Here is an 18,240-nt window from a genome sequence, read left to right on the forward strand (position 1 = left end):
ATGACATTGTAGGTGTGTCATTTTCCTGAACTTTCAAAACTGTATCATATGACATGAAGTATTAATTAGAAAGGTTCTTGTGTATCTTCCTCCTCAAGACATTATGTAGTAAATTTCATTCATAGCAACACAAATTGGTAAGTTTGATATGAAAGATGTGCAACTCACAGTAATTTACTTATTTTATATATCTCAGATATTTGAGAATAAAATGCATGATAGAAATATTTGCTACTGAAAAATGCATAAAAAAGGAGCTAGTAGATAGTGATTCCAACTACCATAAACAAACAGTAACATGTGTATATATACACGTGTGTGTGTGTGTGTAAAAGTTATTAATATTCTTTTGCATGTAATAGTTTTTTTTTTTATACACATATTAGGTCATCCCATAAGTAATGTCATTTTTGGGATAGGATAAATTTAAATGCATATTTCTTGGCTAAATGAAGTTATTCTCAAAGTCACACAAGTTATATGGGATGAAATAATAACATTCAGAGTAAACCAATTTGTTTTTTTACTAATTTTTGTTTTATTTATTTTAGAAGCCCCAATTATCATGGAGGTGTCAGAAGAGCACATAAGGAATATAATGTTTTACAACTTCAGAAAATGAAAGAGTGCTACTGAAGAACCATTCAAGATGTGTACAACAATGACATTCTGAATGTAAGGAAGTGTCAAAGATGGTTCCATAAGTTTAAAACTGGTGACTACAGTTTGACGGATGCAGCTCGCATTGAGAGCCCTGTTGAGTTCAATAATGACCTGCTTCTAGCAACACTTGAGAAAGATTGTGCTGTAACTGTTGAAAAATTAGCCCAGAAACTTAATTCATCTCCTTCCATTGTCCATCAACATTTGCAACTTGGTAGAGTTTTAAAGTTTGGAAAATGGGTAACACATGAGTTGTCAGCTTATAATCAGAAAGAATGAGTAGACATCTGCACATCTCTTCACTTTCATGAACTTCAAGCTTCATTTTTGAACCACCTATTTAGTGACTGGAGATAAGAAATGGATACTCTATCAAAATGTCACACACTGCCAACAGTGGGTTAATACACTAGAACCAGCTACACTACAGTCAAAAGTGAACCTGTACTTCAGGTGGTGTAATACTCTTTGAGTTGTTACAAACAGATCACACAATAACTGCTGAGAGACACTGGCAGTAACTGGATTAACTGAATGCTGCACTAAAAAATAAATCAAAAGAGACCTGCTTTGGTAAATCAGAAAGGAGTTGTTTTCCACCATAACAATGCACATCCTAACATCGCTAGGGTCACTGTTAAAAAAATTGAACAGCTTAGCTGGAAGAAACTTCTCCGTTCTCCTTATTCTCCTGATCTTGCTCCTTCAGATTATGATATTTTCAAAAACTTGACACGTCATCTGAATGAAAACAGTTTACTTCTATGATTTGTTAAAAGTAACTCTTGTACCTTTTATATCTCAAAACAACTTGAGTTTTATAAGTGTGATATTGAAAATATTTTGATACATTTCAGACTGTTATTGAGAAGAGATGAAAAATATGTAATTGATTAAAGTTGTTATTTGAGTTATTTTTCTTCCTTTTAAATCTTAGTGTTAAAATGATATTACTTATTGAATGACCTCACAGTTTTCATATATGTAGTGTAATCTACACAGGAAACCTAAACAGTAAAAAAAAGAAAATAATTGCATCACTGACAGTGTTTCTGTTTAAAGCTTTATGTGATTTTGTTGTCAACAAATTCAGGATGCAAAAATAGCTTAAAATTGTATTTATAAAACAAAGAGTAATCTATTAATGATTTTAGGATTTACTTAATAAGTTCATTTATTCCACAACCTTCAACAGAAAAACATGTCTTTGAAATAGCATCTCAATATTACTTGCTAGAAAACAAACTACCAGAGCAGTTCCTAAAATTAAAGATATAAGTATCTATCAATTAATATACATACAAACATGTACACACTTGTTTAGGCACACTTTCCCAGTTTGAATGATTTAACATTTCTTAACTCTTTTCTGTCTTCAATCTAATAAAACCTTATTTCTTCATCTTCTAACCACACTACAACATTGAAAACTCATTCTCATCTGTGAAATATGTATTTGAAAATATCAATACATTAGTTAATTCCATCCAGAACACAAACAAAATAAATTTAACTTGAGAAATACCAACTAAAATATTATTCAAAACATTGCCAAAAGCAATTTCCTACTGTCTTACTAATATTAAAGTGTATAACTTTACAACTACATGAAAGTGTAATTCTGAGAATAAAACAAATTATCAATCACTTTCAACTATAAAAACCTGAGTTTGAATACAATATAAAAATTCTTATAATATATTTAAACTGCTATAAGTTGCACTAACATTACAGTTAAAAAAAAACTTTATTACTAATATAAATTTCTAAATGTTAAAATGAGACACATCTTAATACAACAAATAGAAATACAATTAGCCACATTGCACAGATGTTTAACTTGCATTTATTTTCACATAAAACAAATATTCTAACAAAATGTATTAAGTAACATTAAATTATCTCTTATAATAATACTGTTCTGAAACTTTATGTGCACTTCATTTTAAAAGATATAAACAAAAGGCAGGTGTAAATATACTTCAGTCAACATTTTGAAGTAATACATATTAAAAGCTAATCAAAGTTTTAAAAAGGTCTAACATTAATAAGTAATACAACATGGTAAGTTTATTTATTGTTTTGAGTATGGTAAAGTTCAGCCCTAACTCAATTAAACCAAAAAATATACATAAATTACAGTGATAATTTATTTCTTTATAGCAGAAAGGATGTATGCAAAATAAATGATTAACAAATGTCAGGCCTAAGACAAATGGACTTAAAATTTTGGTGTATGTGATGAGTTCTTTTGTATTACTCTAGTATTTAAAGAAGTACTGTTACAATAATTATATTAATTTTACTGCAAATGTTTTGTGGGTCTCTTTAAGCTAAAATTAATGAACACCAATTAACCAGTCATATTTCCTAAGTAACACTCTCTTATATTTTTGTTCTCAGAAGAATAACAAACCTGATTATTCTTTCTGATTCTAAACATGTTTCAATATGTTTCTTGTTGAAAGTTGTAAAGCTGTTTGATATATTTCTGCTCATAAAGGACAATGTAACTCAATATGGGTTTTAGATAAATTTACTAAGTAATGGTACTGTTGCTTCATTATGGGTCTGTATTATATATGTATCTTAAACATTTCTTGGGAAAGAAAGTAGTTTTTCTAACCTGATCTGGTACAGATTTAATAAAACTTCATTACTCTAACTCAAGTAGGATATAGTAATAACACTGAGGTACAATACAAAGTATACAAAAGGCCAACACTAAAATAAGTATTTAACTTTGAATGAAATACCTGTATTCTTTGAACTTTCTGGGTGAATTATTTTAACATATTTAATTCATTTTATTATCATACTGTACCATTAAAAATCTATCACAATACTCATTTTGAAACTGGTTGATATTTAAAAATGAATTTAACAGTTTGATAGAAATATAGAGAATAACTTGTAACATGGTATTCTAAGTTAGTTCAGCTTGTGAAATAGATTCTAAAATAATTTAATCAGCCTAAGTGGACTTTTAACATGAAGAGAACTGTCACATTTAATATACCACTGTAGTCATCATAGTCTAGAGAATTCTTGTAGGTACATTTAACTTGTTTTAAATATATAATTTTAAAATAACTGGTGTGCTTGCTGCATGTTATTTTCAAATTTATCACTAACAAATCACAGACATCTACTGTAGAAGAATCCTAAAACTTTGACGTATGTAGTTTCTGACTATGAGTTGAATGTTAAAATCTTCACAAGTATGCAGTGAAGTTAAAATGTTGATAGAAGCCACATGTTTATTTGCTCTTTGGTTACTCTGTTTCAAAATCTGGAAAGTCTCACCTAAATACTAAAATTCATTAAATACATATTTATTGTTACTCGTGACATACACAACATGACTAGATAGTGGTGAGGCCCACGATAAACTAATGAAAAATAAATAAGAGGCAGAGAAAAGTTTAGTTGAGGAAATTAGTATAGAAGTAATTAGAAGGGTAGACTTATTTCTTACAATCATAATAACAGAAAAAAAAAAGATATAAAATAAATAACTTTAGAGCATTAGTAGGAATGAAAGATTTTGATATTATGGTAATTATAGCCTTTATTGCTTGAGAAAAGTTCGCTTCAAATAATAAGCTTTAAACGTCGCAATGACACCTTAATTCATTAATTGCAGTAGAGATGTATTGGGTGGAAGAAAATGAATTTTGAGATTTTCATTAAAGTCACAAAGTCCCGTTGGTTGGCTTTAAAGTTCAAGTTGTTTTCTTGTGCAGTAATGTTCAACTGCAGGACAAAATAACTTTTTAACCAGTCTTCAAACAAAGGTTTTGTGACCCATGCTTTTTTATTTCATCGCCAAACAACTGAGAGAGTCTTCTTTGCACAGCTGATTAGTGTTCGGGGGATTTCCGCACGATACACAAGCACACAGGTTTTAATTTAAAATCGCCAGATCCATTTCCGCCTAACAAGTGTTAAACGATCTTTTAACGCTTGTAACATGGCCAAGTTTTTTTCATTTTCTGATAGGAAAGTTATAGAAGGCATATTTTCCCCAAAATAAACCCGTTTCATATTTGGTTATCTTTGTACCGAACTTTTTAATAATTTCTATAAATTCATTTGGAAATTTTTCAGCAGCATCTTTGTCTACACTTGAACTTTCGCCTGCAATACGAACATTATGGAAACCAGTGTTTGCTTAAAACAAAAGAACCAATCACGGCTTGCCGAAAATATTTCATTAGTTCCCCATTCTCCATCGTTCTCTTTTAAGGCGTTTAAAAGGCTCGTAGCTTTCGTTTGAATTTCCATTTGACTTAAAGGAATTCGTTTCTGATTACAATCTTCTAATCATATTGATAGCAGACGTTCCATATTCACCATTAGAGAGCTCCTTTTCTTTACGATTGTTTTCGAGGCAAAACAGTTGGTAGCCATTCAATACTGTTTTTACTGGTTCTTTCATTGAACAGTCTTACAGATGGTTCATTTATTCCTTTGTTTCGTGCTAGTTAGGTTTCTTTGGCTCGGTATCATCACACATTCTTTTCTCACGCATAATAAAAGGATCTCTGTAAAAAGTGTACACACGTTCTTAACATGAAAAAACTGAACTGCCGCTGACAGCAAGTGATGCTCAGATTTATACTGTGCAGTATATAATGTGCATGCGCATTGTATAGGCTTGCAGAAAGACCTAGAATAAGCGAATGACACAAATTCGTAGACATCTTTTCAGAAATATTAATTAAAATGTCAGCCATAATAAAAAGGGCCCAAAGACTTATACGTATATAAATAAAGCCCCATTATAGTGAACCCCATACTGTTAAGCTGCACTGTGGACCTCCTTTAATATCCAAGAACACACTTCAAAGACGAAGAGAAATACGTAACAAGATATTTATGAAATTGAAGATTTATAGAAATATAAGTCTACGTTTCCAAAACCGAAGTGTCACAGTAACAAAAATTACATTTAACAAAGGATTTCATTCATGTACTATCTTGTAATTGAGTTATACGTTAGTTTTGCATGCTATTCTTCTCAGTTTTTGGTTGTTTAACTGAGAAATGAACAAGTTAAAAATCTAGAAGCATGGTTTGGTTTGGGTTTTTGGAATTTCGCACAAAGCTACTCGAGGGCTATCTGGCGTTCGACTCGTAATCCGAGGGTCGCGCGTTGGAATCCCGGTCGCACCAAACATGCTCGCCTTTCAGCCGTGGTGGCGTTATAATGTGATGATCAATCCCACTATTCGTTGGTAAAAGAGTAGCCCAAGAGTTGGCTGTGGGAGGTGATGACCAGCTGCCTTCCATCTTGTCTTACACTGCTAAATTAGGGACGACTACCACAAATAGCCTTCGAGTAGCTTTGTGCGAAATTCAAAAAACAAACTATTGAAATCTTATTAGTTTTGAAGAACAAAATATTAATACAGCTAATTGTAGTCATTAATCCCTATATAACACCATGGAATGCAGTATTTGTCACATAAGTTATATATGTGAATATTCTTTAACTGATTTTTAATTTAAATATTGTTACAATGTTTGTAGGTTTATAACTACTCAATTATAATTTATATGTATCATAAGGCATCTGTTAGCAGTCTTATTATGGTTTATATCATAAATGCCGACTAAGATTTGTATTGTCAGAAGAAATTGCATAGAAAAATTTCGTATAAATTTTATTTGCTTTTACCTAAATTTCAAGTTGAACTCTTAGGCAAGTGTTGTTATTGTTTATTAAATCTAAATTATGCATAACATAAACATGAATATAATTTCTCTGTTCAAGCGTCTTTCACACTACAGAAAACAATAAACTTTGCAATCATTATTGTTAGTAAAACGTTTTTCTACCTCACAATGTTACTTCAGTTCATGACGTCATTCAAACAAGAATACTATTATGCGCATAGTAACACTGATATTTCACTTAGAAACAATACAGAAAGTGACTTACAAAGAGTACAGTGCAGAGAGATTTCAATGGCTAATTACACTCAATTATTTTATATTTTCGCTAGTTTCCTGCTTGTTTCAGGTTTTACATTCGTCTACGAAATTGAACGTGGTTCTACTCTTACATTAATATGTTCAAACCAAGCGAGAGAAGAACCAGTTATTTGGTACTCAAATCTCAAAGAAAAAGTTATTAATAGTGAGAGAACGCAAATAAAATACGGTGGCAAATTAGTGCTAACCCACATCCAATTTGAAGACGCGGGAATTTACACATGCAAAAATCGTGAAGGTGATTACAAACATGATGTCAGAGGTAAATTCATGGTGTTTTTTTTTTAGACCATATTTTCATTTATTAAACTGTACTAATTTAACAGAAATAGCATCTAAATTGATATCGTCCATCTTGCTTTTAAATTTCTTTCAGCCATAACCTTTTCGTTTGATATTTCACACACCATGTGTATTGATTTAAAAATTAATTGCCTGCGTATACGTAAGATTACACTATGTAAGAATTTTTTTACCTTTTCATGTTCCTGGGCAAAAAATGTTATTTTCTGATTGCTTATGCCTAAAGTAAATGGAAAAGGCCTATTGTCTTCAAACTTTGCTCTTGTGACTTGGGAGCGTGTATAACGAAAACATGATGGTAGAATATATTTGAGGGCTGATACGTGAAAGGGATTTATATTACAGTCGCAAATCTCGAAAAAGTATTTCTAAATATTTTTGTATAAATTTAGTATAAATACATGTAAATATTGATTCAGATGCTGTCAGGATCCGGCATGGCCAAGCGTGTTAAGGCGTGCGACTCGTAATTTCAGCGTCGCGGGTTCGCATCTCCGTCGCGCCAAACATGCTCACACTTTCAGCCTGGGGGTGTTATAATGTGACGGTCAATCCCACTTTTCGTTGGTAAAAGAGTAGCCCAAGAGTTTGCGGTGGGTGGTGATGACTAGCTGCCTTCCCTCTAGTCTTACACTGCTAAATTAGGGACGGCTAGCGCAGATAGCCCTCGTGTAGTTTTGAGCGTAATTCAAAACAAACAAACAAACAAACCATCGTAATTTAAAAAAATATAACAAATCTTTGGTTAAAAGGAATTTTAATTAAAACTTCATTTATTAAAACTGGTGTTTTCTTTTAAATTGATTCTATTATTCTTGTGGTTCAGTATTTTCAAATGACTCGCAAATACGTTGTTTTTTCACATTCTTTATGAATAAATTTAAATCCAAGTCGTATAAGTATGTCTTTAGTTTAAGTAGAGTGCATATTTACAGAGAAAAATAGAAACAAAAACTCACAGCTTAAAAACGTGTAATATAATCTATTGTACCATTTAATCATTAATTAAAAAACTTTACGATTATAGTCTTATAATCGAACTGATAAGCAACCAGTTTTGGACTGACAACAGATAAAATCAGTTAACACTTAACATTAAATAACTATGTTCATGGAGTTATTGTTTTAATGAAATAGTCTCCCGATGGGACAGCGGTAAGTCTATGGATTTACAACGCTAAGATCAGGAGTTCGATTGCCCTCGGTGGACACAGTAAATAGCCCGATGTGGTTTTGTTATAAGAAAAACTATGTGTGCTTGATCATTCGAAAAGCTTTTCATTCTCTACAGTTAATTAGAAAGTTAAGTTCTTGCTTTCTACTCCAAGTAAGCTATCAAATATATTAGACAAAAGTGAAAGAAGATTACCTCATACTTACAGTTTGTGGTCCCTACATATAGTTGTCAGATTTTCATGTATTACACGTGGACTGATATTATTACAGCTATAATAAGTGTATTTCTTTTCAATTTATTCAAACATTTTCAAGGTACCTCTAATTGTAGCTGTAGTAATGTCAGTCCACGTGTAATAAATGAAAATCTGATAACTATGTGTAGGGGCCACAAACTATAAGTGTGAGGTAATCTTTTGCTTAATAGATTTGATAGCTTACTTAGAGTAGAAAGCAAGAACTTAACTTTCTATTTGCGGTCACATACAGCGCTTGTACTAACATAGCTAACTCCGATCTACTGTTTTCCACTGTAAAGCTAACTACTGTCAATTATTCTGAATTTTGTCTTTGAAAACTAACATCTCAGCTCTTGTTTTGTATATTTTATTTTGTTTTTCTCTATGAATTGATATATTAGTGATACTTACCAATGATCTGAAGACTTTTCTAATCATGGTTTTCAGTTGGTTGATTCAAATAATTCATATTATTCGTTTGTTCACCTTCAATTTGTTTGTTTGTTTTGGAATTTCGCACAAAGCTACTCGAGGGCTATCTGTGCTAGCCGTCCGTAATTTAGCAGTGTAAGACTAGAGGGAAGGCAGCTAGTCATCACCACCCACCGCCAACTCTTGGGTTACTCTTTTACCAACGAAAAGTGGGATTGACCGTCACATTATAACACCCCCAGGCTGAAAGTGTGAGCATGTTTGGCGCGACGCGGGCGCGAACTCGGACCCTCGGATTACGATTCGCGCGCCTTACGCGCTTGGCCATGCCGGGCCCTTTTTCACCTACAAAGTAAATAATTTCTTTATAGAATTGTCTCTGTTGATCAAACTGTTGTTACTGCACCAGATAGGAATTTTAAAATACTCCCATCTACGTTAATTAAATTGTGTTTTTATCGATTTCGTTCATAAAACGATACGTTATCTTTTATATCATTTAATTGTAATGAAAATTGAACTGTCTTATTTTCATATTATAGTTTTAACAACCTTCGTGTAATTTCCTATTAATACTATCTGCATTACTCTTAGTATTCTCAGAATATTTTGTAAATTATAAAATCTTGAAAATTAAAAGTATCATCTTCAAACTATAATACATCGAACAAGATTTATTAAATTTTATTAATATAGATATAAAAGTGTTTCTTTATATTGGTTTAATGTGTGTTTGCTCTTGTATTACAAGGAATTATTTGGTTTATCGTCTAATGATGTTGGATTCTCTGTTTGGAATTTAAATGTTACCTGTAGTATATTTATTTGAGTTGCAGTGTTAAATTTAAAAAACGTGAAATTCTATTTTTTTGTGTTACATGAATGTTGTTTTGAGTTTCGGGCTTGTTTCTCTGACGTAAAATACGTGGAAGTTGCCATAAAGTATTTTATAAATGACATTAGTATTGTATTTGCTTTATTTTTTTTACAAGAATTTAAGTATTTTGTTTATTGTATTTGGGGTTATTGACAGGGTGGGTATCGTGTTGTTGACTGAGGTTTCTCTATATCACCGTTATCTCAAATCTCCTTCCTAGTCGCTTTATAACCTAGAAACATCGAACTATATATGAATTCTGTAATAAAAAAGTTTTAAATTACCCATTGTAGAACGTCTGCAAAATTTATTAGCTTCAAGTGGGTTCCTCAGAAATATAAATGCATGAAATAGATTATTACAATAATGTTAAAAGTACTTACAAGGAATTATTACTTTAGAGATAACATGAAATCAGTTTTTCTTAATTTTAATGATAGGAAATGTCGATGTTGGAGTGTGGTATGAATAAGTATTGGTAAACATATCCACATATAATTACTTTAAATGTTACCATCAATACTACACTCTTTGTTCGTCCATATACTGATCCATCTAATCAGGACTCCAGTAATGGGTGATATTGTCCAACCCAAGGTGCAGATGTTGATATTGACAGCCATAATATACTCTTGGAAGATGTATCACATTCCATTAGTTGATGCTAAAGATGCCCTGAAAAGAGTTATTTCAGGGCAGTGATGAAGACGAATGCGTAATCTTATCGGTACTCCTGTAATAAACATACAGTATTAGTCAGAGGCTGCCACTGATGTTCATAGCAATAATACTTTATAGTTTATAGGGATTAGTAAGCCATATCAAAACAGTTTTTAATATGCAACCTGTCATATAATGTGACTCAATCTAATATAACATTTCTTAAATGGTGTGATGCAACCGAAAATTGGTAGCTTTTGGGAAAGGTATGTAACAGACCTTTCCAATGTAAATTTTTATATGCCCATATCATGAAAATATATTCAAATGAGAATTTAAATTTTTCGAAACAAAGATATTTATTGTACGTAAGAGCATCGAAGAAATAATTTTAGTTAGCCAGAATAATTCGGAAAAAGACCTACAACAAGTCGTACGAACACAAATGTCAGAGATAAAAAACCGCTGAAGTGTCCCAGGCGATGGTACGTAAAAAAATATCTCAGTCTTCTAACCGCTGAGTAATTAGATAGATATGCATGTTATTGTACACACAGACACACCAGTCACCTCACTGATGTAAGAATTATAGATTTCTATGTGATCAGAGACTAGATGGATTATGGTAAACCTGTAGAGAGAAGTGATGAGGCTCCAAAGTTATTTTGATATAATGAACTCAACTTGTGAATGTTGAAGCAAAATCTTTTGTACTCTAAAGATACAAATCATATCTACGAAGTTTTTTGAGAACGTATTTTGAATAAACAATACTATAAATTTACAGTGAAAGGTGTTAGATCGCTATATTATTTATCTTGATAAATCCGCAAAAAATTAAGGATTTGGTTTTATATTAACTTTAAATGAAAAATTTTCTCGGAATGCATTTCATCCAATTTCTGCATTATAAGGATATTATTTGATATTTTGTTGTTTGCAAGACACAATCATACACTGATACATTTTACGAACGTAATATTCCCAAAATAACCTGTATTTTCATAACTGATATTAACATAAACAATAACAACAGTTCAACGTTTAACTGTGACAAATAAGAATTTTGCAAGGGAAACACCAACGGAAATCAAATGTACCTATAGAAAACATAAAAAAAAGATCGTGTGTAATTTCATAAACTTCCAAGTTTGTGTGATTAGTTTCATTAGTTAACTCCATTAGGAAGTACATAAAGAAACAAAAGTCTACTGTTAAGAAACTGTTTTGACACGTTTTATTTTTCTCACGAAAAGTAACATTAATGTTGTTATTTTACAACATTATTTATTTTTAATATTATTGTGAAAAACCTTAAAATTCCAACGGTGACACAAAACGTGCTAATAAAAATATTAACTCTCTGTTGTTTTCTCCAGTGTATGTTCCAGCCGAGAATCTCAACTGTACTCGTGGATACCAAAGAGATGTTAACAGGTGTTGTAAGTATATATGATACTCAATTACTTTAAACTGTTCACATTAAACACAAATAGATGAAAGACTTTTTAAAAATATGGAATTTTAGTTCAACACATATGTTTTTTGATACTAAAGACGTTGTTAGAACAATAAAATTAACACTGGGTAAATAAATGTTTAGTTTTGTACTTTTAACGCTTTTAGATCCATGTCCTCCTGGTCACTATGACAATGGATTCCAAACTCACTGCCTGCCGTGTCCAGGAGGGACTTACATGGCATCTTTTGCTGCTGACGCCTGTGTAGCTTGTCCTGATGACGAAATTACTGATGAAGAAGGAGCTGATAATAAAGATCTTTGTAGAAGTAATGGAACAAAAGGGTTTTAAAGTTTTCTTTTATTGTTTCCTTAACATTTTAAAAATGTTTATTTTTGTTCATGCAGATTGTTATAATACGATACTTCTTCATAACTTTCATGGTTTTTAATGCATTAAAAAACTTTGCTTTTACTTGGAAATCCTACTACTCGTTTTTAAAGATGAGCTCAAACATTTACGACAAATAGTATTGAATAGCTGTCTTACCTCCAGTATATCATTTCAAAATTAGGAACGGCTAACGCTGAAAGTCCTCGTTCAGCTATCCGCGAAATTGAAAAACAAACAAATATAACGGTGTCTCAATATCACATCTGTGTGCGTCACATTATTACTAAAAAGACGTAAAGATATTTAACTAAAACAGTGTATGTCCCAAATCTATGTTTAATATGTTTATTTTGTGTGCATAATGTCGTTTTTTGTAATAAAATACAGTAATTTGTCCAAATACAAAACAAATGTTTTAAAATACGATTATAACAACATTGGATTATCAAAACGTTAGCAGTGTCTCATGAGTACTCAATAAAACTATTAGAAAGAATTGTTACCAAGTAAACGAAAAACTTCATGAGCAGTGACGTACGACGTTCAGTGTTTGTAGTCAAAATGGTATCGTTATTTATCTGGGAAATTTAGAGTAAAGAGAAATTTGTAAAAATTACTGTTTTTAATAGTGTTGTAAAGACGCAGAAACTACCATTCAGTGGATACGATTCTATAGTAAAATATAATTATGCACCATAATAAGTGAAGCTGTTAATTATAAAACTTAACACAGTAAGTGAATACCCATTAAACAAACTGACTTTATTAAGTAGTCAATGGAAAGACAGTTTGTTTAATTTGTGTTATACATCTTTACAGTTTTAATGAATCTAAGTTGATTTAACTCACTGTGTTATACTGAGTTGTATAATATGTACATTATCGTAAAGAAAATGTCTAGATTTTTCTTGTATAGTGTGATCACGTGTGTTTGGCAGGGAAAGTCAGTAGGTTTCTTGTTGTATTGTCTATTAATGTAAATATGTTGGAAAACCTGACTGATTTTATGTTATATAACTATATAGTTATTGTTATTACATAACTGTACTACTTGTCTACTAGTAAGGAGCTCAAATAATATAACAGGCGTCATTTTTCTTTGCTAATTATCTGTTTAACGTGTAAAGAAAAATGTATATTTACAGTTGGCAAATTGTAAAGGTTGTTATCAATGTTTAATATGAAAATATATTATAAGTGTAAGAAATTTCATATTTATTTAATTGAAATTTTAATATGTTAATGAAGATTATTGTTGAACTTAAAGAATTATACACATTACTATTATTGTTAACTTACATTTGAAGTTTTATTTTTCTGTTTTACGTGACCGGTGGAGTACGTAAACTGATTTTAAATACGACTCTCTGTCTTAAGATCGAATTGAAGTGGTTTCGAAGGCTACGCTTCACTTGACTTCAAAATCTACAGTTCCAAGATGTGCTTGGCGAACAGCACTCATTTTGATGTGTCTTACTGCTTTGTGGTAAGTTACGACTGTAAGTTTTAACTGTGACGCATTATCCATAGCTTATTTAATTACAATATGTATTTTAATGGACTTGAAACACGTGATTCTTATTTATTTATTTTCTGTAATGATCATGCAGCGTACTTTGTTTTTTCTACACCTGGAAATATAAACCTCGGGAAGAACGGAATGTTTTGAAAAACCGTGTCGAACACAAACAGCTTGGTGATGAAAAGATAACCACTGATGAATTGGATATTTTGGAGGCTATGCCACTGATCCCTGAATGTGAGAAGAAGGTCTCTGAAAAGAATGTTAAGAAGACAAAACTAATATACTAAGAAAGAAAAGAGTGACCAAACGAACAACCCTGGAGACGATATATGAAAACGACCTTGAAGAAAGGAATACTTTGGTTCGAAATTCAATTAAGTTCTTATTCATCTTACGTAATAATTAATATTTGATGCAAGTAAATTCACATTTTTACAGTTAAAAAAAAAAGATGCGTTCAGAGAATCTTTAATGTTCAGAGTCGTTTGAATGCGTGCAATTTTTTTTCTCCAAAATAGACTTATACATGTTCGATACCATTGAGGTCTAATAAGTCTATATGCTAGTTAAATTGATGAATCACCTCTTCTTCAATCTTAGTACATGTTGGAAGACAATTACCATCCATTAAACTGAACACAGAGCCAATCATAACAATATATGATTGTGTAAGAAGTTCGCATTACCTTTACTGATGTCCATAGCATTAATAACATATGGAAAACATAAAGATCAGAATGCCCTTTCGTAATTTTTTATTCACATACATACTACCATTACTGATAATAAAAGCGAATTATTTTGTACGTTAGTGGCACCATAATATATCATTTCCGCTCATATTGCTCACTTTATTTCGTTTTTTAACTGTATGTACAATGAAATGACGTCATGTTGGAGCTTTGAACATCTGATTCAGATATTATCAGGTTACACATAATCGGTATATAACGGCAACCTGCTTTAAAGGTGGATTGGGACCTTCTTAGCCAAGTACCAGTGTATTTGTGCCATTTTGTTGCAAGTGGTTCTACTATATCTTGTCAATGACGCTTTGAGACATTTTACAACAGTTTTTTTTCTTATTTTGACTGTCAGCCAACTTTCATTGGTCTGAAAGACATTTAGTGAAATATCCAGTTCTCTTCTTTTGGACTTTACTAAGTTTATTGATTGTTTTAAAATGCTATAAGGTGCGTGATTTATTCCAAAGTTGCAAAAAAATAAGACAGTTTGAAAACTGTTTCTCTCTGTAACATAAGGTAAATAACCAGTCGTTTGAACTTCAGATCACATAACTTTTCATGTTTAATTTATATAACAACAAATTGAGTAGAACACTTAACATTTAATTATAAACGTACTTTCATCTTGTCTAGTTATATAACAATAAATTGAGTAGAACACTTGACATTTAATTATAACCGCACTTTCATCTTGTCTAGTTATATAACAATAAATTGAGTAGAACACTTGACGTTTAATTATAACCGCACTTTCATTTTGTCTAGTTATATAACAATAAATTGAGTGGAACACTTGACATTTAATTGTTACCGTACTTTCATCTTGTCTAGACAATAATATAAACAATCTAGTTATCCTTTGTGAACGTGTAAAATATAAATGGAAAACAGTATTTAAGCTATTGTCTGCTGTATATCATTCTTTATTCACTGCGTGAAACAATGTTTGAAATAGTTTTTCTAGTTTCCAGAAAACATTTATGAGATAACTGAAACCAATTTCATAATTTATAATTTTTATAGAAACATTTATTTGGTTTTATGCATGTTATAGTAAAATTATTGCTCAAATTTTGAGTGTTGCACCACTAAACATAACTATATTCTACATCTTCAGAGAGAAACACCAGCGTCAAAACAAGGAAAAGCTATTAAAGAATATATCCAGCGACCTCTGTTTCCTAGAAATGTGAACAATTACGATGAACTTATTATCGTTAAACCAAATAGTAAACAAGGACATCGAAAAAAAAAGGTTGTTATTCTCATTGAAAATTCTGACAGCCAAGATACGTTTATCATTGGAAAAGTTCGGAAACAAACCTGATTTTTCTTCAAAACTGAGAAATAGAATTAATAAACGAATTTATAAAACAGCCATTGTTAATATGTTCACTCTAGAGTTAAGAGAAATCAAGATGGATTTTACCTCCACACTATACAGTTACACGAATGGGATTGATACTTACAAAATTGCACAAACTTTTAAATTCAGTATCATTGATATTATTGGGTTATCAGAAACTTACATGGTAATTTAACTATTTACGTTTATGTTCAAGTAAATTAAATATAAACTCTAAAAACTTAGTCTTAACATTTTATCGGAACATTCATAACTATTATTGAAATTTAAGAGACTGTGGCTTTAGTTCAACAATTCACAAGCGTTTTTTTCATGTTTTTTATCATTTCCTTTTTTGCAGCATTTACTTATTACAATATATAATGTTAAAACTTGTTTATAATATTAAATCAAAAGTAACGAAATGTTTGTATACATATTTTTCGCCCATTTAAATGTAACAGCTATTATACATTAAATGCTCATTTCGGTAATAATTGTGTGTTTGTTTATATTGTTTGTAATATAGCTCTAAGTAAATTTACTGTCATAATATAGTCCAGCAATTCACAGTTGTTACACTGAGATTTACATGCAACATTTTTTTTTACTGAAATGTATGATCTACATGAACTTCTTCAATTTCTACGTTTAATGTGTTTGACATAGTTGATTACTTCGCTTAAGCCACGTATTGGTTCTTCAATTATTACACATTGATAATTTTCTTGTGCTTTGTCTACATGTTGGATTACGTATTAATTATACAACATTTTCAGTAGAATTGTTGTGATATGCCTATGACATATTCTGTTCTTATCTTACAGTTTATATTTATCGTTTTCAAATGGTACTCAGTGATTAACGTGTAACACTGTTAAGATATAATTTACATGCACCATTTTCGGTTATTAAAGTATTATTGACATGTGTCATCTTTCAGAGTGACGTGTAGCTGTTAGAGGTTGCGTCACACTGATTGTTACAGTTTATGCCTGAAATCAATAAACTAAAAGTTGAAATACATTTTACTTTGTGTCTATCAGATGTGCTGGAACTCTAAATAAAGATAGCTTAACTGACTCTCGACCATAGTTAACTAGTTCACGTGTTTCACGTGCATGTATAGCGTGTCCTCTGCATAAGGAACAAGACTCTTTCCATCATCTGATAATGAATGAATGAATGTCGTCGGTGTTTGGGTACATACCCTGGAGGGTCAGGTTCTCTAAGACTTCTTCCTCCAACATCTGATAACATGGAGACATGTTTTGTTTTTTTGAAAAGGACGCCAGTCTTCCATAGGAAGGTCGTGTAAGTTAATAATCAACTAGAATTTTCTTATCATCAAATTCAATACACGTGCTCTGCCTGTAACTTTGTTGTTGCTCTAGTGGCTGGAGTCGAAGATATTTTAATTTCGTGGTTGTTTGATCTTAATTAATTCGTCCTGACAGAAAATGTCGGACAAAAACTTAATACAATTCATCACACGATAAAACGAATATTTTATTAGTTTAAGAAAGAAATGTTAAAACTAAACCGTCCTTTTAAATCCGATGCAGAATATCCACAATCACGAAAACTTCAGATTTCTATTCTCTCATGAACTATATTTTTCTGGAAAACAATTTTCAACTAATAGCAGTACTGATACATAGTGCAGAATAATTCTAATATTTTAACTACCAAAGACTGCCATCATGCTATTAAACATAGGAGGATAGATTCAGAAAATCAGATGCTTCATTATAAAGTGGTTATTTCTAATAATTTTCATATTTGATTAAATATTAATTTCATTATTTTTAAGAGAATTGTCAGGAATAGTGGACAAATCTAATAACTGCAAAAGAGGGAGCTTCTATTTTATTGATCAACTGCCTGATCAGAAAATGTCAGTTGATAAATAATTTTTGTTTGAATTTCGCGCTAAGCTATACGAGGGCTATTTCCGCTAGTCGTCCTTAATATAGCAGTTAAAGACCCACCGACGATTGTAGGACTACTATTTTAAAAATAAATAGTGGTATTTAACATGACTTTATAACTTCCCCTACCGACGAAAGGGCGAGTATGTGTGACGTCGATTCGACCATGTGACCCTCAGATCATGGAACGAGCGTCCGAACCACCTAGCCAATTAATAAATTATGAAAATTTTGAAAAATGTCGTCCAATTTGATAATACAAAAAATATATTATTATATTTACAATAAAATTAAGTAATCCACTTTCGTAGAAACGTTTATCATTTATACTTAAATAATTAGGTTGCTCCCTTACCATCAGTCAAAACATAATCATATTCAAATAATGACGTATTCCACTTACCTTGAACAAAATTATCTTCCTATTATGCTTCAAAATTTGAATTGTATTTTATTTATTGTATTTTGACTTGTACAGTTATCAAAATTA

At 31.2% G+C, this 18,240-nt stretch overlaps 1 protein-coding gene and 1 long non-coding RNA gene across 2 annotated transcripts; one reads left to right on the top strand and one right to left on the bottom strand.

Moving 5' to 3' along the window:
• Window positions 1-514: 514 nt before the first annotated feature.
• On the bottom strand, window positions 515-2,103 carry LOC143242152 (uncharacterized). Its single transcript, XR_013022476.1, has 2 exons — window positions 1,980-2,103; window positions 515-1,404 (listed from the first exon to the last, which is right to left on the bottom strand). It is a non-coding gene; the product is annotated as an uncharacterized LOC143242152 (long non-coding RNA).
• A 4,137-nt stretch (window positions 2,104-6,240) lies between these two features.
• On the top strand, window positions 6,241-14,125 carry LOC143242528 (uncharacterized). Its single transcript, XM_076485957.1, has 5 exons — window positions 6,241-6,925; window positions 11,730-11,792; window positions 11,977-12,138; window positions 13,581-13,689; window positions 13,814-14,125. Exons 1-5 carry the CDS (start codon window positions 6,514-6,516, stop codon window positions 14,013-14,015), a joined length of 948 nt encoding a protein of 315 aa, XP_076342072.1. The 5' UTR covers window positions 6,241-6,513; the 3' UTR covers window positions 14,016-14,125.
• The last annotated feature ends 4,115 nt before the right edge of the window (window positions 14,126-18,240 follow it).

Source organism: Tachypleus tridentatus, unplaced genomic scaffold (genome assembly GCF_004210375.1).
Source record: "Tachypleus tridentatus isolate NWPU-2018 unplaced genomic scaffold, ASM421037v1 Hic_cluster_2, whole genome shotgun sequence".
NCBI classification, from domain to species: Eukaryota; Metazoa; Arthropoda; class Merostomata; order Xiphosura; family Limulidae; genus Tachypleus; species Tachypleus tridentatus.